At 42.7% G+C, this 22673-nt stretch overlaps 1 protein-coding gene across 1 annotated transcript; it reads left to right on the forward strand.

The window, feature by feature from the left end:
- Positions 1-105: 105 nt before the first annotated feature.
- Positions 106-22420, forward strand: GPATCH3 (G-patch domain containing 3). Its single transcript, XM_040338001.1, has 6 exons — positions 106-545; positions 4887-5296; positions 12867-13041; positions 14479-14660; positions 17211-17338; positions 21756-22420. Exons 1-6 carry the CDS (start codon positions 146-148, stop codon positions 21919-21921), a joined length of 1461 nt encoding a protein of 486 aa, XP_040193935.1. The 5' UTR covers positions 106-145; the 3' UTR covers positions 21922-22420.
- Positions 22421-22673: the final 253 nt, after the last annotated feature.

Below are 22673 nucleotides of genomic sequence, written 5' to 3' on the forward strand. Positions count from 1 at the left end.
GACTGCCGCTGCAAGAAGTGGTTTTCAGCCAATCATCAGAAGAATCTAGAATGTCTTGGTTTGTCTCCTTCCTAGCTCTACCCATCTCCATTCACGTCCAATCAACTGCAACAGAACCAAAAAATGACCACGCCTTCTCAGTAAGATGGCAGAACGTCCAGTGACCATGGAGTTGGCTTCCGCAAGCAAGATGTCGGGCGGTCAGGTGACTTCCGCCAGCAGTTCCTGGAAGATGGAGGCGCCCAGTTGTCCGGTGGTGTTTGTTGTCAGTGGGGTTCCCCGGAGTTTTCGATCAGCCCAGCTCCGCCATTACTTCAGCCAGTTCACGGAGAGTGATGGCTTTGTCTGCTTCCATTACCGGCATCGCCCGGAGCGGAGGGGCCCGGACGGTAAACCTGTCACTTTCTGCTGCCCGGTGACGGTGAAGCCGGAGAGAGCGCACAGTTTCCGTTCCATGTATCATGGCAAACCCTGGCTAGATAAAGAGGGCAATCAGGTGGCCGGGAAGTGCCTGATCTACAAGGTGCGGTCAGCTCCAGAAGGAGGTGAGTGTGTCTGTCTTTATACGTGATCTGTGGTGCCCATACACTCAACAATCTCCTTCAGACTAAACCCATTGATTTAACTGTTTAATAAAACAGTTACGTGTGGACTGTAAGGGCTCTTTCACACGGAGCGGACCGTTTCTGGGTCCGCTCCGTGTGTCCGCCAAAGCTCAGCGGGGATTCCCGCTGAGCTGTCGGCGGATAGGGCGGTCCCCGCACACAGTGCAGAGACCGACCTGTCTCTGCTCCGCTCCCCCCTATGGGGGATCGGATGCAGACGGACCGTCTGTCCGTCTGCATCCGATCCGTTCCGCCAAACGGAAGAAAAATTGGGTTTCTTCCGTTCGGAAAACCGGATCCCGACTGACGCAGATGCTCCATCCGCTAACGGACGCGATCCCATAGGGATTCATTACAAGTCCGTTAACGGACTTGTAATGAGCGGACGAACGGTCCGCTAGTGTGAAAGGACCCTAACTGTCACATTGGTTGTGCTCTCAACCTAACTATTTAACCATCAAATGGCTGGTGTCATAACTGATCACATGTGTAACATCATGGCAGTTGAAGGGTCAAACCGAAGCCAAGATGGCAGCTTCTTGGCTGTAAATGATGGGAGGGTTTAGTTCTGCTTTAACCACTTACTGACCATGCTATGGCTGAATGGCGGCTACAGTGCAGTTCTTGGAGGCCATCCTATGATCTGATTGCATGGGCGTTGCAGTCCTCTCCAGAGGACATTGCTGATCAGACTGAGGTAAAAAAACAGTCAGCAAGCAGCGATTTTCGGCAATCCTTTCCTCATGCTGACAGATTTGGAAGAGAGCCGATAATCGGATTCTCTATGGGTTTGTTGTTCACACCATAAATGTGACATAGCAGGGGAGGATTCCTGCATCTATATTAAATGTGTGGCTGGGGGGAATGGGTTCAGTTTTTCTCAAATATTTGCACAGCGGTTTGTGCAATATTTCTGGAGCAAATACACTTTGCTGATTGTTAGTTGACACAAACCCAATATAATACCAATTTTTTGGTAACATATAAAAGATGTTATGTTACACTGAATAGATGCCTAAGACCCGGTTCACACTGGGGCGACACACGTGTCGCTTCCCATTCAATGCAATGGAACCGTTCTAATAGGAGCGACGCAAGTCGCTCCGACTTAGAAAAAAGGTTCCTGTAATATTTCGGGGCGATCTGCATTGACATTGCAAGTCGTTTTGCGAATCGCCTCTGAAGTCGTCCTCAGGACGACTTAGAGTCGACCCCGAAGTTAAAATTGCGTAAGTCAATGGAATGGCGACAAACTACGGTACATTGAATTATCCATAGGTGATGCTTTAAAAGCCTTTACATGTTATCAGTTTAGGGCAGGGATATGCAATTAGCGGACCTCCAGCTGTTGCCAAACTACAAGTCCCATCATGCCTCTGCTTCTGGGTGTCATGCTTGATGCTGTCAGAGTCTCATGGGACTTGTAGTTTGGCAACAGCTGGAGGTCCGCTAATTGCATATCCCTGGTTTAGGGTTACACAGACAGTCTGGTGCTAGAATTATTGCTCTTGCTCTGATGTTTGTGGCGACACCTCACTTGTGTGGTGTGATCGCTTATGTGTAAATGTTTGCATTTGCAAGGGACGCGTTCATATATATATTTTTTTTTTTTTTTTTTTAAGCAGCATTATAGATATTACAAGGGATGAACATCATCCCTCGTGATAGCATGGGCGGTGACAGGTACTCTTTACTGAAAGGTCTGGGGACCCCGAGATCTCGCCTCTGCCCTCCAAAGTAGCCAGTCAAACCCGGTAATTTAAAATGCCAAAACTGGAAGTGACTAAATTCTCGTCCCCCTCCAGTCTCACCAATCATAGAGACGGTTGGGCAGGGTTCGACAAATCCCGGGCGCCAGGTCGCCATGGCGACTAGAAATAGGGTCCTGGCGACTTGGCTTGTGAGCTGGTGCCATCTGGTGGTCAGCCGTTGGTATTACAAGTTATTACCACCATATGTGTAAGCTGGCGCCATCTGGTGCTTATTACAAGTTAAGCATTACAAGTTAAACAGCAATTCTAATGTTATTTTTCACTATTTTCACTGCCATCTTCTTCCCTCTAATTAGAACCCCCAAACATTATATATATTTTTTATCCTAACACCCTAGAGAATAAAATGGCGATCGTTGCAATACTTTGTCACGCCGTATTTGCGCAGCGGTCTTACAAGCGCACTTTTTTTGTGAAAAAATTACTTTTTTTAATAAAAAATAAGACAACAGTAAAGTTATCCCCATTTTATTTTTATATTATGAAAGATAATGTTACGCCGAGTAAATTCATACCCAACATGTCACGCTTCAAAATTGCGTCCGCTCGTGGAATGCCGACAAACTTTTACCTTTTTAAAATCTTCATAGGCGACGTTTAAAAAAACTCTACAGGTTGCATGTTTTGAGTTACAGAGGAGGTCTAGAGCTAGAATTATTGCTCTCGCTCTACCAATCGCGGTGATACCTCACATGTGTGGTTTGAACACCGTGTACATATGCGGGCGCTGCTCACGTATGTGTTCGCTTCTGCGCGCAAGCTCATCGGGACGGGCGCGTTTTCTGGCTCCTAACTTTTTTACCTGGCTCCTAGATTCCAAGCAAATTTGTCGACCCCTGCGGTTGGGGAACAGAAGTTCTTTCTGCAAAGTTGATGGGAGAATGTACAATTCGATTGTATAGTGGATTGTCACTTTTACACTCTCTTGACTTATAAATAAGTAGGGTAGAAGTGGGGAGGGTATATGTAAAAAGCAGGGTTGGGTGGTGGGCACCAGCCTTGGGGCTTACAACAATAAGTGTGCTAGTCAGACGCAGATTTTTCTATTTTTAACACCAGCAGCTGGGTTTACATAGAAATAAGCAAGAAAGGGCAGTGTTTCCTCTGCTCTGCCTGCAGTACAGATACATTATAATAGGACATGCTGCCTGTAAAACTCGGCACAACTCTAAGCAGATGAAATGCAGCACCTGAACAGCCATGGGTACCGCTCGGTTACATTCGTAGAAATTTTGCTGATATGTGTTTGAAGTAAATACCAGATGTATGCCAAATGCAGGAAGAAGATGTCTGGTAACCTAAGCCCTTATGCTACATTCACACAGGCGGCTAGTCCTGGACCAAATGACAGCGGCGTGAATCTGCTGATTCGTGAAAGCATTTGTGCCATCTGTGAGCAGCTAGCTGTGGCCGCTCAGCCATGTACACTTTAGTGCCAGGTCGGCAGTAGCTGCAGTTATCTGTGGTTGCCTTTGGTGTTCCCTGCTGGATGCACTTTGCGTGCATCCAACAGCCACGGCAGCAGCTAGCTGCTTGCAGGGGGCAACAATAGCTGCTGCAGGATTCAGCAGATACATGCTGCTGTCATTGGCGTGGGGATAGTTGTCTGTGTTAAGGGTTCATTTACACTTGCAATGTCCTTTTGAAGAGTGATGCACAGTGGATCGCATTTCAAAAGGCATTTGACCATCTTGCTAACCCTGAAATACCTACATCACCACACCACAACCCTGTGACATATTCAGGTGAATTGGTCACTTTCGGTGGGTGGTACTGCCCACTGAGCTCAACAGAGGGGATCATTTTTGTTGCATTGCAATGGATCTCAGCCCCAGCATGTGCACACCCCCGGTAAAAACAAAGTTCAATCACATGTTTTTCCTATCCCCCCCCAAGGTGTAAAAAATACTTTAGGGCCAGTGACAACTTAGAATTCATTAAGGGCTATTGATCTACTTCTAAACTGATTAAGGTGGGTTTTGCATTCTCATTCATGTGCCCATTCCACCAGATCAGTGGGAGTTTCCTGGGCATTTTGTCAGTCAGGTTCCTTTTGACCCTTGGTGAGTCTGTTGGCACAGTTCTGTTTGCATTGTTGCCAATCCCTTCTCATCCAATGCATGGGGATGTCCAGGGTCAATGAGTACTTTGTGTCCTGTGCTTTACATTTTTAGATAACAAGAATTCTAATTTGCATGTAAAGTCTTGGAGTACAGTGCAGGCCACTCTCCTTTGCGTTCCTTGGTTACTCTGCATTGCTTGCTGCAAAACTGAGGATTTATGTAGCTGGGTTGGATTATAGGGGAAATACCCAGGGGGCATGTCCTCAAAACCCTTTCCAGTGTCCAATCACTTGAGGATGTGAGACTATAGCTCAGGCTCTAGGAATACTTTGCTTGTGTCCTGCACTGTACTCCAAAATATGCAATTTGCTATTAAGTCAAATTTCCTTTTTGTTTGTTTGTAGACACTAATGTATTTTTTTTTTGTGTTTTGAAAACTATAATAGACTTGCAAAACTTCCCATACAAGACACGTCGTGAAGCACGTCTTGAAGCCCAGAAACATACTCCTGATGAGGAAAAACAAGTAACTTCAAAAGAGTTACTTAGGATGTCTGAGTTCAACCCTCCAGGACTGATGGCTCAGGGAAATGTTGGAACACCAATATCCACATTTTTACAATTAATAAGGTCTTGTCGCTTACCACCTAAACTTATACCTCGATTGGGTCTACAGTTCCGTCGCTCAAGACGACGCTATGGAAACGTACAGTATGACTATGTAGGAACAGAGATTGCGAAGCAAGAAGAAGGTGTATATACAGCTACTGGACATGAGATAGCAGAAGGGGGAAGTATAGGATCTAAAGTGCTCAAAGATGAGGAAGACATTGTGGAGGAGTCACAGTCTGATGATGTAAGTATTGATTTGACTACTAGCAAAGAGCAGTTGCCATTTATGTCAAAAATGGCATTAACCACTTAAAGCGGTGGTTCACCCTCCTTAACATCATTCTAGCATTACATTCGGCATCGTAGCGCGAGCTACAGTATGCCGGTCTTACATTTTTTATCCCCGTACTCACTGTGCTATTGCACATTGAAGATTCCGACTCCCGCGGGGAATGGGCGTGCCTATGGAGAGGGAGGATGATTGACGGCCGGCTCTGGCACGTCACGCTCCCCGAAGACAGCCGGAGTAGGTCTCGGCTCTTCACGGCGCCTGCGCACAGGCTATGCGCAGGCGCCGTGAAGAGCCAAGCCTATTTCGGCTATTTCCGGAGAAGCGTGACGTGCCAGGGCCGGCCGTCAATCACCTTCTCTCACCATAGGAACGCCCATTCCCCGGAATCTTCAATGTACAATAGCACAGTGAGTACGGGGATAAAAAATGTAAGACCGGCATACTGTAGCTCGCGCTACGATGCCGAATTTTATGCTAGAATAAAAAAAAATTTTTTTTTTTTTTTTTTTTTTTTTTTTTTTAATAGGGTGAACCCCCGCTTTAAGACCCGGACCTTTAGGCAGCTAAAGTACCCGGCCAGGTTTTGCGATTCGGCACTGCGTCGCTTTAACAGACAATTGCGCGGTCGTGCGATGTGGCTCCCAAACAAAATTGGCGTCCTTTTTTTCCCCACAAATGGAGCTTTCTTTTGGTGGTATTTGATCACCTCTGCGTTTTTTTTTTTTTTTGCGCTATGAGTGACAATTTTGAAAAAAATGCATAATTTTTTAACTTTTTGCTATAATAAATGTCCCCCAAAAATATATAAGAAACATTTTTTTCCTCAGTTTAGGCCGATACGTATTCTTCTACATATTTTTGGTAAAAAAAAAATCGCAATAAGCGTTTATCGGTTGGTTTGCGCAAAATTTATAGCATTTACAAAATAGGGGATAGTTTTATTGCATTTTAATTAAATATTTATTTTTTACTACTAATGGCGGCGATCAGCGTTTTTTTTTATTTATTTTTTTCGTGACTGTGACATTATGTCGGACAATTTTGACACATTTTTGGGACCATTGTCATTTTCACAGCAAAAAATGCATTGAAAATGCATTGTTTACTGTGAAATTGACAATTGCAGTTTGGGAGTTAACCACAAGGGGGCGCTGGAGGGGTCATGTATGACCTAATATGTGTTTCTAACTGTAGGGGGGTGTGGTTGTAGGTGTGACGTCATCGATTGTGTATCCCTATAAAAGGGATCACACGATTGATGACGCCGCCACAGTGAAGAACCGGGAAGCTGTGTTTACACACTGCTCTCCCCGTTCTTCAGCTCCGGGGACCGATTGCAGGACTCTAGCGGCGATGGGGTCCCGGAGCTTCGGACCCACGGCTGGCCACTAGCACAGGACGTACCTGTACGTGCATGTGCCCAGCCGTGCCATTCTGCCAACGTAAATGTGCAGGAGGCGGTCCTTAAGTGGTTAAAGGATTTTTTTTTATTTTTTTTTTTTTTTTCCTAAATAGCTTTCTTTACCTTAGTGCATTCCTCCTTCACTTACCTCATCCTTCAATTTTGCTTTTAAATGTTCTTATTTCTTCTGAGAAATCCTCACTTCCTGTTCTTCTGTCTGAAACTCACCGCCGTAATGCGAGGCTTTCTTCCTTTATTGTAAAAAAAATTATTGGACAAATACTATTGCACTGCCAGTTTATTAAATGATTGCAAAACATCATTAACATAAGGTTGGCTAAGAACTTAAAGCAGAGGTTCACCCTAAAAAACAACTTTCTACCATGCCATCCAGCATACTAGCGTTAGCTACAGCCTTTTTTTTTTTTTTTTTTTTTTATTGCGCTGTACTCGGTTTAATCCATTAGTTTAGTTTTGTTTCAGACTCCCCGCGGGGAGTAGGCGTTCCTATGAAGAGGGAAACATGATTGACGGCCGGCTATGGCGCGTCACGCTTCCCGAAAATAGCCGGAGTAGGACTCGGCTCTTCACTGCGCTATACGGCTCCTGCGCACAGACTAGGAGCTGACTGCGCAGGCGCCGTGAAGAGCCAAGTCCTATTTCGGCTATTTTCGGGAAGCGTGACGCGACATAGCCGGCCGTCAATCATGTTCCCCTCTTCATAGGAACGCCTACTCCCCACGGGAGTCTGAAACAAAACTAATGGATTAAACTGTGAGTACAGCGAAAAAAAATAAAAATAAAGGCATACTGTAGCTGACGCTAGTATGCTGGATGGCATGGTAGACCAAGAATTTTTTTTTTTAGGGTGAACCCCCGCTTTAAGTTTTGCCACTTCAGGCAGTTGTGGATTATTCCACATGGGCATATATTGTGTATAACCCTAAAGCCTTGTAAACATGATCGGATATCTGATGGAATCTAATCCGATGGATTTTTTCATCGGATATCCGATGAAGCTGACTTTCATCAGTCTTGCCTACACACTATCAGCCAAAAATCCGACCGTGCCAAAACGCGGTGACGTAAAATGCTACAATGAAGTTTAATGCTTTCGAGCGTCGACTTGATTCTGAGCATACGTGGATTTTTGACCAATGAATTTCCACACAGACGATCGTTTGTTTTCTATCGTTTTTTTATCCATAGGAAAAATTTAAAACATGTTCTATTTTTATTCACCGATGGGAAAACAAACCGTGGGGCCCACACACGATCGGTTTGTCCGATTGGAAAAAAGTCCATCGGTCTGTTTTCATCGGACAAACCGATCGTGTGTACAGGTCTTTATACTGGGTATCTTGTTGAACAGTGGACCAGATCCTATGTATCAAATAGAATGTAGGATCTCTACGATATTTTCACTGATCTCTGAGCACTCATATGGCCAGTGGAATTTCTACCGGCTTCCTGTGCGTCAACTGGCTCTCACGTTTAGAGAATGCTACTGAAGCGGCTTCTTTCTTTATATCCCTGAGACACGGGGTCGGCCTGCTATATAACTCAACACAGTTACAGAAGAATGACAGACTTCTTGTGGTTGCCACTACGTTGTCCTGTTTGTTTCCAAGTTGCCCTTTTAAGACTTTTTAGATACAATTGCTAGTTAAACAGTACTTTCCCTTACATAGATAGCTGTCTCTAATTGTTCATTGGACAGCATATGGTAGGCAGGTCTGTCCTTCTGAAGCCTCTCTTCTTGCAACATTCATTTCTCCTTATGCTTGGTGTCCCTAATAAGGGACCATGTGGGAAACGCATACTGTTACTGAACTAGCCCTCAGTCCAGGATTACCTTCTATTTGAGGGGTGAGCTAATTTGGAATTGGTCTCCAATAATCGATCCTTATGGCTAATATATTGTCCTGTTTGTAGATAGGTTGCCCATAAAGTGTCACTAAACCCAAGACCCTGTATCTGGTCTCCAACAGAACATGGATATGCAATTATTTTGGTAAATATTTACTGCTAAATTTTTTTATTTTTTTTCCTCATCCGCAGTATATAGCAGTCTTGTGACTTATATCAGTGTCTGGTTAAAGCTTGTAGGAAGAGTTTTTTTTTTTTTTCTACTCCTGTGCCGATCACATGCTCCCTCCAAAGAAACAAATTCTCTAGCTATACACACCAAAACTGCTCATGTGCAGAGTGACTCTAAAGGTTGTCTTATCAAGAGATGGTTAGGGGACAGTGGAAGGAGGAGAGGATAAGAGAAGACATGATTAAACAGCCCTTGTACACAGTGTGGAGGATTAACCCCTTAAGTTCCACAATGAGTATAACAAGCATGCTTTACTGCATATACAGACTGATTTTACTGTTGTGGGTTTAATAACACTTTAAGTCGTTTGACCTGATTGGTAGCTGAACAGTACTTTTTATTCTTGCCAAATTGGCTGTTTTATAACTGTTTGTTTGTAGTCAGTCATGTCCCAACAAGGTAGCCTTCATTCACTCCATAGAGACAAGTGACAACACCTTCAAAACCCTGCACATCATAGCCAAAGCTAAGAAATCCAACTGTTACTTCTGTCTGCTGACACTGAAAAGGTTTTTTGACAGAGTTGATTGGACCTTTTTCTTACTGAAAACCTTAAATTGGGATGCCCACCCCTATCATGTCCTGGATATCTGCTCTCTATACCACTCCCTCGGCCACTGTCAGGGTAAATGGCTTTGATTCTGTTCCTTTTGTGATTTCCATTGGAACCAGACAGTCCCCACCCCACAATCGCCACTATTCTCTGTTCTTGCACTAGAACCATTCCTCAAGCATATAAGGAAATGGATCATACGGGGTCTACAGACTGGCAACTATCACCACAAGGTAGCGGCTTGCGGTGACAATCTCCTTTTCTACATCACAGAACCTCTCACCTCCTTGCCCTCTCTTATTAAAGTGTTACTAAGCTAAAAAAAAAAGTGCTTTTGCACAAAGTGGCCCTGGGGCGATCCTCCTCCTTCTGGGGTCCCCAGAAGCGATCTTGGCTCCTCCTCCTCTTCTTTAGAGGGATCACCATAGCCAGCCGCTAGCTATAGGGAGAGCATAGTCCCTGCGCTCCTGACCTGTGTATCTACAGAGCGGCACTCCATATAGACTTACACAGTGGAACTTGGGCCCACCCCCCACTTGCTCCTCACTGCATCTGACAGCAGCAAGGGTCAATGGCTCCTGCTCGAATGCTGTGTAAAGAGAAAGTAAGGGGAGAAAAGATGCAGCACTGCACAGCGCGTATCTCTTCTCCCCTCTCTTCCCCTCACACAGGGGGAGGGGGGAACAGGGACATGGGGGGCCTACTTTCACTTTCACTGTGCAGTCAGAAATAAATTTGTTTGTCCCATCCTCCTCTTGCACTTTTACTTATTTATTTTTGAGGGGGGAGAGAAAGGGGGGAAAAAAGCTCTCAAACTCGGTGCGCACAGACCCAGCTTGGCTCTTTTACCATGGACTTCAATGTAGTTACATTATCTGACTATTATAACCCTGAATTGCCCAAACTAAACTTTGATGATACTATTGGTAAGAAATTGGCCACTTCAGCATGTAGGTGTGTGTGTTTTTTTTTTTTGGTCTACTTAGCAGGTTATCATTGCAGTCAACTGTCTGCTTATCCCAGCTTCCTTATTCTGTTTTGCACTGATGTACCTCCTAATTGATTATTTCTCAGCTTAACCACTTAAGCCCCGGACCATATTGCTGCCCAAAGACCCAAGGTGTTTTTACAGTTTGGGACTGCGTCGCTTTAACAGACAATTGCGCGGTCGTGCGACGTGGCTCCCAAACAAAATTGGCGTCCTTTTTTTCCCACAAATAGAGCTTTCTTTTGGTGGTATTTGATCACCTCGGCGGTTTTTATTTTTTGCGCTATAAACAAAAATAGAGCGACAATTTTGAAAAAAATGCAATATTTTTTACTTTTTGCTATAATAAATATCCCCCAAAAACATATATAAAAAAAAAAAATTTCCTCAGTTTAGGCCTATACGTATTCTTGTACCTATTTTTGGTAAAAAAAATCGCAATAAGCGTTTATCGATTGGTTTGCGCAAAATTTATAGCGTTTACAAAATAGGGGATAGTTTTATTGCATTTTTATTATTTTTTTTTTTTTTTTACTACTAATGGCGGCGTTCATCGATTTTTTTCGTGACTGCGACATTATGGCGGACACTTCGGACAATTTTGACACATTTTTGGGATTTTTGTCATTTTCACAGCAAAAAAATGCATTTAAATTGCATTCTTTATTGTGAAAATGACAGTTGCAGTTTGGGAGTTAACCACAGGTGGCGCTGTAGGATTTGGTGTACACTGTGTGTGTGTGTGTGTTTACAACAGTAGGGGGGTGTGGCTGTAGGAATGACGTCATTGATCGTGTCTTCCCTATAAAGGGGATGACGCGATCGATGCGCCGACACAGTGAAGCACGGGGAAGCCGTGTTTACACACGGCTCTCCCCGTTCTTCAGCTCCGGGGAGCGATCGCGACGGAGCGGCTATAAACAAATAGCCGCGCCGTCGTCCCGGATCGCTCCCCGAGGGGACCCGACCGCCGCAAGTCGCGCGGGGGGGTCCCGATCGGACCCCCCGACCCACGTCTAGGCAGGGACGTACAGGTACGCCAATGTGCCTGTACGTGCCATTCTGCCGACTTATATGTACATGCGGCGGTCGGGAAGGGGTTAAAGGGTCACTAAAGGAAAACATTTTTTTTGCTGAAATGACTGTTTACAGGGTATAGAGACATAAAAGTTAACTGATTCCTTTTAAAAATAGATTAAAGTGGAGTTCCACCCATAAATATAACATTACATCAGTAGTTTTAAAAAAATGTCATTAGTCCTTTACAAATTTTTTTTTTTTTTTTTAGATGCCTTCAAAGTGTTGTTGCTAGGCAGAATAGTTAATCTTCCCACTTCCTGCACCTAGGTGGTTAATGCACCGCACAGACTCCTGGGAATGTAGTGGGTGTAACTTTCCAGGAGTCTGTGCACTCCCCAGTCTCAAAGAATCATGTGACTTGGACAGCACAGGTGCTGAAACCTGATCTGACACTGCTTGTGCAGCACTGAGCATGTGCGAGATTTGCAAGGCTGAAATCCAGGAAGTCATACAGTCTGGCTTCATGATGCACACACTTAAGATGGCCCCAGTCAATGTCTATTTTATAAAGTGTCTAAATGCTGTAACAACCTAACAAAACGGACCTTAGTTTACAGACTAACTTTACTAGAATACATTAAGCTTGTGTATTACAGGGGTATTTATATTTAAAAAGTGAAATTGTGGCCGGAACTCCGCTTTAAATTCAATCATATAATGTGCCTCTAGTTTCACTTTCACTTTTAAACTGGCTTCATGTTTCTGTGAAGTAGAGAGACACACAGAACAAAAACAAACAAATCCAGGGCAGTGTTTTGTTTTTAAAATGAATCTGATTGGTTCTGGGAAGTTTTAGACACACAGTAATGACAGCTTAGACCACCGTAAGAAAGCTCCCAGTACTGTGGTTATAAGGAGCCAGACAACCAGGAAGTGTGGAGATCAGAGCAGAATTACATCAACTTCAAAGCAAAAACAAACAATGAGGACATGAAACCAGTACTGCAGTAAGGTAAATGAAGCTATTTAGATAAAAAAATAAATTCCTTTAGTGACCCTTTAATTTGTAGGTACTAGGAATGACTGCTCTTTACGCTGTAAGAAGTCAACTTTTAATTGACCTCTAATATGCACTTTTTAAATGGGGGGGGGGGACATAACTAAAGGAATCGTTTGCTGATTTACAGTATCTCCCTACATGCGCACACAGCCCAAATTGTTCTCATCAAAAGAAATGCAATCAAAAGGAAATTTCACTGAGTAGGACTCTTGATAACCATTCTCAAAGCCAAGAAAACAATAGGGAAACTTTAAATAGTCATTAACATGAAATATCACTTCAGCCCATTATGTTGAGGTGCTGCTCCTCTACCGTTGTAACAAATTAGGAGAGCGGAATTGTATATTTTTGACCACTATTTTAGCACAGCGTGTGAGCATTTGTCTTTTTTGTTTTAGGATAACGACACATGTGAGGAATGGGAACGTCATGAAGCTTTACACGAGGATGTCACGTCACAGGAGCGTTGCAAGGAACGCTTGTTTGAGGAGGAAATTGAACTGAAATGGGAGAAGGGTGGATCGGGACTGGTGTTCTACACAGATGCTCAATTTTGGCAAGAGCAAGAAGGGGGTACGTATTGATCTGTGAATAGGTGCACATTTTAGCAAATGATTGAATGCCCATTTAACCACTTAAGACCCAGGCAGGTAAATGCCCAGGCCAGGTTTTGCGATTCTGCACTGCATTGCTTTAACTGACAATTGCACGGTCCCTCCACTGGCTGCCCGTACAGGACAGGGTGACATTCAAGACACTCTGCCTCACCCACAAATGTATACAGGGGAACGCTCCCCAATACTTAAGCGAGAAAATAAAACCCTACGTCACCAAGCGCGTGCTCCGATCAACCAACCAAAACCTTCTCCAAATTCCTAAATCCCGCTACAAATCGAAGGGAGAATGCAGATTTTCGGTCCAAGGACCTCGGCTCTGGAATGCTCTACCCACTACCATCCGCTTGGAGGAAAACCATCGGGCCTTTAGGAAAAAACTAAAGACCCACCTCTTCTGAAGGACCGGTACGACTCTGGATGTCAAGCGCCTTGAGGCGATTAAGTTCGCATTTGCTGCGCTATATAAGTCACTCACTCACGGTCGTGCGAAGGGGCTCCCAAACAAACTTGGCGTCCTTCTCTTTTTTTTATTTTTTTTTTCACAAATAGAGCTTTCTTTTGGTGGTATTTGATCACCTCTGCGTTTTTTTAAATTTTTTGCGCTATAAACAAAAATAGAGCGACAATTTTTTACTTTTTGCTATAATAAATATCCCCCAAAAAGATATTAAAAAAAAAATGTATTTTCCTCAGTTTAGGCCGATACGTATTCTTCTACCTATTTTTGTTAAAAAAAATCGCAATAAGCGTTTATCGATTGGTTTGCGCAAAATTTATAGCGTTTACAAAATAGGGGATAGTTTTTTTTGCTTTTTTTTTTTTTTTTTTTTTTTTTTTACTACTAATGGTGGCGATCAGCGTTTTTTTTTCGTGACCACGACAATATGGCGGACACATCGGACAATTTTCACACATTTTTGGGACCTTTATCATTTTCACAGCAAAAAATGCATTGTTTACTGTGAAAATTACAATTGCAGTTTGGGAGTTAACCACTTCAGCGCCCCTAGTGGTTAAGTGTGACTTCATCTGTGTTTCTAATTGTAGGGGGGCGGGGCTGGACGTGACACGTCATTGATCGTGTTTTCCTATATCATTGTAACACACGATCAATGATAGCGTCACAGTGAAGAATGGGGAAGCTGTGTTTACACACAGCTCTCCCTGTTCTTCAGCTCCGGGGACCGATCGCGGGACTCCAGCGGCGATTGGGTCCGCGGGTCCCGCGACCAACGGCTGGGCACTTAAAGAGGACGTACAGGTACGTGTTTGTGCCCACTTGTGCCATTCTGCCGACGTATATCTGCAGGAGGCGGTCCTTAAGTGGTTAAAGTGCTTTTATTCCATGATTTTTGTGTTTTGCCCTAAAACAATATTTTAATTTCTTTACCAGATTTTGATGAACAAACTGCTGATGATTGGGATGTAGATATGAGTGAATATTATGAACCTGGTGCTGGAGATAAGGATGCCAAAGATTATGTAAAGATGCGGTTAGAATGTAGAAGGCGAGATGGACTGGATGACGCAAAAGAGAAAAAAAATGGGCTTGGCTGTTTTGAGCGGCATACAAAGGTTGGTGGTGTTAATATGTATGTGTATAATATATTACCATTTTACACACACTCACTGAGGGTAAAAGGCATTTGACCCCCTGCTGATTTTGTAAATTTTCCCACTTAGTAAAGATCAGTCTTTTAAATTTAACAGCAAAAATATCCAGAAAAACGCATTTCAAAAAAGTTATTTCACTCATTAAAATGCAAATCAATTTATAAGTATTTGATCCCCTATCAATCGGCAAGATTTCTGGCCCCCAGGTGTCTTCTATACAGGTACGAGCTGAGATTGGGAGCACTCCCTTTTTAAGAGACTGCTCCCAATCTCAGCTTGTTACCGGTATAAAAGACACCTGTCCACAGAAGCAATATATCAGATTCCAAACTCTCCATGGCCAAGACCCAAAGAGCTGTCCAAGGATGTTGAGGACAAGATTGTAGATTTACACAAGGCTGGAATGGGCTACAAGACCATCACCAAGCAGGTTGGTGAGAGGGTGACAGCAGTTGGTGCGATTATTCGCAAATGGAAGAAACAAAATAACTGGCAATCTCTTTTAGTCTGGGGCTCCAACCAAGATCTCAGCTCCTGGAGTTTCAATGATCCTGAGAATGGTGAGGAATCAGCCCAGAACTACACGGGAGAATCTTGTCCATGATCTCAAGGCAGCTGGACCATGGTCCTTCACTACACCGTGAAGGACTGAAATCCTGCAGTGCCCGCAAGGTCCCCCTGCTCAAGTAAGCGCATGTACAGGCCCATCTGAAGTTTGCTAATGAACATCTGAATGATTCAGAGCAGAGACTGCAAGCCAGGCCTTCTCATCCACATCAGTGCCTGCCCTCACTAATGCGCTTCATTTCAATTGACGCACTCCTAAACCTTGTGGATAACCTTCCCAGAAGAGTTGAAGGCCCCGTACACACGACCAAACATGTATGCTGAAACTGGTCCGCGGGCCAGTTTCAGCATACATGTTCGGTCGTGTGTAGGCGCGAGCGGGCCGAATTCCAGCAAACATTTGCCCGCCTGGCCTTTTCCCAGCGGGCAAATATTCCTGGACGTGTTTTAAAACCGTCCGCTGGAATCCTGCCCGCTCGGACATGTACGGTCGTCAGTACAGACCTACCGTACATGTCCGAGTGCCCGCCGTCCCTCGCGTGGAAGCCTTTAAATGGCAGGCCCGCCCACGTCTCCGCGTCATCGCCGCGGCGACGACGTGGACACGCCCCGCGTATTGTTTACGCGCGGACTTCTGTACGATGGTTAGTACAACCATCGTACAGAAGCCCTCTGGCAGGCATGTACGGTGAAAACGGTCCGGTTTTTATCGTACATGTTTGCTCGTGTGTACCGGGCCGAAGAGTTCATTTGATATTGAACCCTGCGGACTAAGACTGGGAGGCCATTAAAGTTCTTGTGCATGTAAATGCAGGTGTCCCAATACTTTTGGTGTGTGTGTGTGTATATATGTATATATGTGTATGTGTGTGTATATATATATATATATATATATATATATATATATATATATATATATATATATATATATATATATATATATATATATAATTTTGATCAATCAAAATTATTTTGATTGGTACTCACCTCTCCGCCGGCATTCCGGGCCTTCAGGGAGTTCCGTCGGAGATCCGGTGACGTCACGGACACCGGCGGGGCTTGCTGTGTCCAGCCCCACCCCCCAAAGCACCTTGTCCCCAGTCGGATTTTCTTCACACATCTTGCGAAATGAGCTCCCAATGTCGGAGCGTGTGAACTCGGCCACAAACACACTACAAGCAAACAGATCACAGGTGAGGATGGTTACCTTTTTTAATAGCCATTCAAACACCTTTGTGTCAACTTGTGTGCATGTTATCAGGCCAAAATCACCAGGGTATGTACATTTTTGATCAGGGTCATTTGTAGTTTCTGATGTGATTATGATTTAAAAAGAGTAAACACAGTTGATTGATAATAAATGGCTTCAGCCAAACACTAACCATGAGTGGAAGAAATGTTTTTGTATTATCATTCATATTCTCTGAAAAATGGGCAAGAAATCATAAATTCTGCCAGGGTATGTAAACTTATGAGCACAACTGTGTGTGATTTTATATATATATATATATATATAATATATATAGAGTGTGTGTGATTGATTGATATATATATATATATATATTTCTATATATTATATTTTTTACTATTTAAGGTTAAACTACTTAAAACAATGCTTGTAGGTCTAGGGCATCTCCCTTCAGCAAAGCAACTGGAACTGCTACCAGTTTGACAATGCTTCCAATGTCCATATATCTATGAAAAAAAAAAAGTGAATATGGATTTATTTTTAAAACAAATGTAATCCTATATACAGCTTGATCTGTTAAAGTAGGTTTCTCCCCCACCTAACTCCCTTTATCGTATATGTATTTTTTTATTTTGCTCATAGTTGCACTTTAATAATTACTTGTGGTTTTGTACATGGTGTTATATGAAATGGTGGTTTGTGAATAAGTACACACATCCACTCCATTCTTTTATCTTCTGCTCTTCTTTTTACAGGGATTTGGGCGAAGGGTATTAGAGCGTCATGGCTGGATGGATGGAACAGGACTTGGTGCTAGGGGTTTAGGAATACCAGAGGCTTTGGAGAATGAAGGACAGAATCCAAGATGCAAGCGTGGCTTCGGGTATGTCCACAAATAAAATGCACAAACAGTCTTTGTTTATATAATCTTAATGTTACATAATCTTCTTTTTAAACCTTTTTTGTTTCATCTCTAACCACTTAAGGCCCGGACCATTATGCAGGTAAAGAACCTGGCCCCTTTTTGCGATTCGGCACTGCGTCGCTTTAACTGACAATTGTGCGGTCATGCGACGTGGCTCCCAAACAAAATTGGCGTCCTTCTTCTTTCTTCTTTTTTCTTTTTTTTTTTTTTTCCCACAAATAGAGCTTTGTTTTGGTGGTATTTGATCACCTCTGCGTTTTTATTTTTTTTATTTTTTGCGCTATAAACAAAAATAGAGCGACAATTTTGAAAAGAATGCAATATTTTTTACTTTTTGCTATAATAAATATCCCCCAAAAAAAATAAAAACATTTTTTTTCCCTCAGTTTAGGCCGATACATATTCATGTTTTTGGTAAAAGAAAAAATCGCAATAAGCGATTGGTTTGCACAAAAGTTATAGCGTTTACAAAATGGGGGATAGTTTTATGGCATTTTTATTCATAATTTTTTTTTTCTTTTTTTTTTTTTTTACTAGTAAAGACGGCGATCAGTGATATGATATTTTTTTTCGTGACTGCGACATTCTGGCGGACACTTTGAACACTTTTGGGAATTTTTTGGGACTATTGTCATTTTCACAGCGAAAAGTTCTATAAAAATGCACTGATTACTGTGCAAATTACACTGGCAGTGAAGGGGTTAACCAGGAGGGGGTGCTGTGGGGGTTCTTAGTGTGTGTGTGTGTGTGTGTGAGAGAGAGACACGTCGCTGATCGTCATTCCCTAACACAGGGAACAGACGATCAGTGACAGCCACACTAGGAAGCACGAGGAGAAGTTCGTTTACACTTACCTCTCCCCGTTATGTCCTCTCTGTGACCCGATCTTGGGACACCGGCTGCGATCGGGGCCGCTGTTCCCGCGGGGATGGTCACGAAGGAGAGGGACCGGGTCGCGCGACGTACAAGGGGATGTACATGTTAGAGTTGCACGATTAATCGTAAGAAAATTGCGATCCCCAGGACGGATGACCCGAGGTTTTTGGGTGTGGCCATAGGAAAGTCTACCAGGCTCCAGAGCGGCGGCCATCTTGGTACACCCGGCGGCGGCTGTCTCGTAGGAAGTGACGTTTCGTCGCCGCCATCTTGCTCCACTCTCCCGCACAGTAATGATAGTGAGAAGGGGGCAAGCGGACATCTTGTTACACCCAACAGTTATTTTCAACACATAACGGAGCTTATGTGGTTTAATACAGTATATGTAAATCTGACAGACTGTTTACGTGTTAAATTTTAAAAGCAGCAGCAAACCTTACATGCTTGCTAATGTGACAGAACACCTCTGATTTTCACATTTAGTTAAATGTGAAAATCGGATCTGTTCTTTCACATTAGCAAGCATGTAAGGTCAGCAGGTTTGCTGCGGCTTTTAAAATTTAACATGTAAACAGTCTGTCAGATTTACATATACTGTATTTAACCACATAAGCTCCGTTTTTGTGTTGAAAATAACTTTAAATACAATTTTGAGAATCGTGATCTTCATTTTATACAAAAGAATTGCGATTCTCATTTTCCCAGAATCGTGCAGCTCTAGTACATGTACGCCCTTCTGCCCAGCCATGCCATTTTGTCGACGTATATCGTCGTGTGGCGGTCCTCAAGTGGTTAACTGTAACTTATATTTTTATTGAGAAAAACAATCACTTCTCGGAGATCTATGTAGAGTGCAAGGATTTTACCAAACTTTGTAGGAGAGGCCTTTCTGTGTCTGTTCTGAAGTGAAATCTGTCCGTATTGCTATGTTCTTGCAAGACTGTTTCCTGAATACAAAAGTGGGGGGTACTTATTATAATCGCCTGGTGCACTTTTGGTTAGAATTAGATTAGAATGTGTGTTTTTTTTTCTTTTCTATTTTTAACAGTAGTTGAATTCCCCTTTTCAAGACTGTGTGCTATCTGATATATATATTGCAGCAGTGAGATCTATTCATGAACGGTTATCTCTTCGTATTCCTACCTTGAAGATTTAGGCCCCCCTTTTTTTTTTGTATTTTTTTTTTTTTTTTTTTTTACACCTACAAACCGATCGGGTCCACCTGTCAGTTTTTCAGACGGACCATCCATTATGGAGCGGCCGATGTCAACAGACATGTGTCTGATACCTTTCAACATCCTGTCCGCTAAAAACAGATGGACGGACCCATCCGGCAGATCGGATGACAGTCTGATGGAAACAGACATGCAGTCTGTTTCCACCTGACATCCCATAGAGGAAGGTGGGCTGCGTCCATGTCGGCTCTGCCTAAACTGAGCGAATACAGATCTGCCTGCTCAGCGGGGATCAGCGGAGAGATCCGGTGCTAAGTCGAAGGATCCGCTAGCAGGAGTTTTTTTTTTCCTACATTTTCTGCAATTTAAAATAGAAAAAAAGTTCCCTCCTTAAGTTTTTGTGTAGTGTGTGTTTTTTTTTTATTTTATTTTTTTTTTTTAGCCAAGTTGCAGGTTCATAAACGCCAAAGGGAGTGAGTGTGTACTTTTAGATAGTTGGTAGTTCCCAGCTGGACCAGCTCCCATATCTTTAGACTCTTATTATAATGACCCCTTCTTTTCTTTTTTCTTTTTTTTTAAATGGAGATAACCAAGCTGGGACGTAATCAATTTACCACTACAAAAGTAACAAAACCAATTATTTTTGTCACTGCACACATCCACACATCAGCAGACATTTTAAAATCTCATTAATCCTGCATCACTGACATATAAATATACAGTGCATTCAGTGGACAAATGGAACCAACAAACTTCTATGTCCACCCTACATTTCTTTTCTAAAAAGAAGGCAAAGCTTATGTCCCTTTTTTAAAACATGCTTACTGAAAGCGGAGCTCCACCCAAAAGTTCTGCTTTAAGCACTCCTAGCCCCCCTCCCATGCCATATTTATCGGCGTATTACAAGCACCTTAACTTTAAGAGGGTTGTTTCAGGGGAAAAACTTTACACAGCCCGCTGCATATAACTCGCAGGCACAGTTTACCATCTATTTTCAGGGTAAAAAAGTGAGTGTTATACGCCAATAAATACAGTAATTTTTTTTTGGGGGGGGGGTTACCTAATTGACAGGTACCCGCTCGGACTGCCTAGGCGATTTGAGAGAAAGTTCTACTCTCCCCCCTCCCTGCAATCTTCTGGGACACATCGAAGGTCCCAGAAGATTTCCCGACCATTGAGGAGGCGAATGCGGCTGTGAAGCCACAAGCTGTCACAGCCGGGTGCCCACACTTCTGGCGCCGGGGAGAGAACCAAAGTTTTGGGCAGCCACATCGCTGGATCCTGGGACAGGTGTGTGTGTGTGTGTGTGTGTGTGTGTGTGTGTGTGTGTGTGTGTGTGTTTATTAAAAGTCAGCAGCTGCACTTTTTATAGCTGCTGTCTTTTTTAATAAACACAAAAAGGACTGGAACTTTAAAGAGACCCGTGATCAACTTTTCAGATGTAATTCTACTGATTTCCAGACCGAACTCTAGACGAGATCCTCTGCAAATATTCTATATTATTCACCATGAACTGCACAAGCAATCTGATACATATGATAACCCAGTAAGAATCTATCCATACATCATAGGAATGCAAAACCTGTTTAGTCACATGCTCATAGGTTCTAATATTTAATAGGCTGTTCCTTCAATCTTTTTCACTCTCCTGAATAAAAAGAAATCCTATCAAATTTGTTGTGTAAGTTATACCAATATTAGCCATTTAGAACCATGCATACCAATGTCCCTCATTTTAAGCATTTCCTCCTACCAAGGAGCTTGCCGTTATAAACAGTAAGGGCCCCATTTTATTCTGGCAGATAGTACAACCTAAAAATACATGATCTGTTTGGACTAGGTACTTAAAAGTGCAGGGGAGTATCGAAGGTATAAAAAGAACATAAATGCTAAAGTACCAACTGTACATGCAGGCATATAGATCAGGTTGGCCAGGTATCTATGAAAGTGAGAAGTGTAAAAATGCAATTGTGGAAGTAACCTGGTAGCAAAAGGAATATGGGGTAGAAAGTTAACTCTTAACAGCCAGTCATCCAAGGGAGAAAGTTAGCCAGTGGCAAGAAGTGGTTGATACAGCAACATCAAATGCAAATAATATGTCTCAAACTCATGTGAGAAGATGGACTCCATGCCACATACTATTTACCAGACCGTAAAACTGATCCTATTTGTAATAATAATTTGTAGTATTATGCTTCGGTCATGAGATTGCCACTTTGCAATAAGGTTTCTCGTAAAAGTATTTGTTTTGAGACTGATTCCTTATAAGTAACTAGAGTATAGGTATGAATAGATTGTAAATGTAATTGTTCTGTTTTTCACAGGTATCATGGAGAAAAACTATCCACATTCAACTCGGCACCAAAAAAAACAAAGTATTTTATTTCCACAATTTATGATAAACCAAAAGAAGAGGATACTGGAGACTCACTGCTGCGACGTATGCCCTCAACTTCTATGAAGTATCGTAATGTACAGATGAACAATTAGAAAAATTCCTTGACTTTGAGTGTCTGGAACTTCATTCACAATGATTGCTGATTTGAGAACATTTGCTTTTTATATGGTTCCAAAGATATCCTGCAGAGCCTCTGGGCATGAACCTGAGTCTTGTAAGTGCATCTTGGATTTCAGAAGCAGCACTCTGGATTTTTGCACAAGCATTGCAGTAATTTGTGTGACTATTTTATATATTTTTATATAAAGTATTTTATTTACTATTGATAACATTATATTAATGTTTTGTATTGATTTTTGTATATTTATTAAAATGTTAACCACTTGCTGATCCGCTCACAGTAAATATACTGCGAGCAGGTGCAGGCTCAGCAATGTACCTGTAGTGTGCACCCCCCTGCTGACCGATGCTGTGATTGGCTACAGTACAAGTTTGTCAGCTGATTTCAGCCAATGAAAGCGATTCACACCAGACATCCCAAGAATATTGCTGAACTGAAACAGTTCTGTCACAGGAATGGTCAAGAATTACTCCTGACGGTTGTGCACGTCTGATCTGCAACTACAGGAAACGTTTGGTTGAAGTTATTGCTGCCAAAGGAGGTTCAACCAGTTATTAAATCCAATGGTTCACCTGCACTGTGAATGTTTACATGGTGTGTTCAATAAAAACATGGTAACATAATTCTTTGTGTGTTTATTAGTTTAGGCAGACTGTGATTGTCTACTATTGTTGTGACTTAGATGAAGATCAGATCACATTCTATGACCAATTTGTGCAGAAA

The sequence above is a fragment of the Rana temporaria genome, chromosome 2, assembly GCF_905171775.1.
Source record: "Rana temporaria chromosome 2, aRanTem1.1, whole genome shotgun sequence".
NCBI lineage: Eukaryota > Metazoa > Chordata > Amphibia > Anura > Ranidae > Rana > Rana temporaria.

Bases quoted from the DNA above. Each gene is read 5' to 3' on its own strand.
- GPATCH3 (XM_040338001.1), top strand. From the start codon at position 146: ATGGCAGAACGTCCAGTGACCATGGAGTTGGCTTCCGCAAGCAAGATG. The intron at 13,042-14,478 runs GTACGTATTGAT...TTTCTTTACCAG, and splicing joins TTGGCAAGAGCAAGAAGGGG to ATTTTGATGAACAAACTGCT. The intron at 14,661-17,210 runs GTTGGTGGTGTT...TTCTTTTTACAG, and splicing joins GTTTTGAGCGGCATACAAAG to GGATTTGGGCGAAGGGTATT.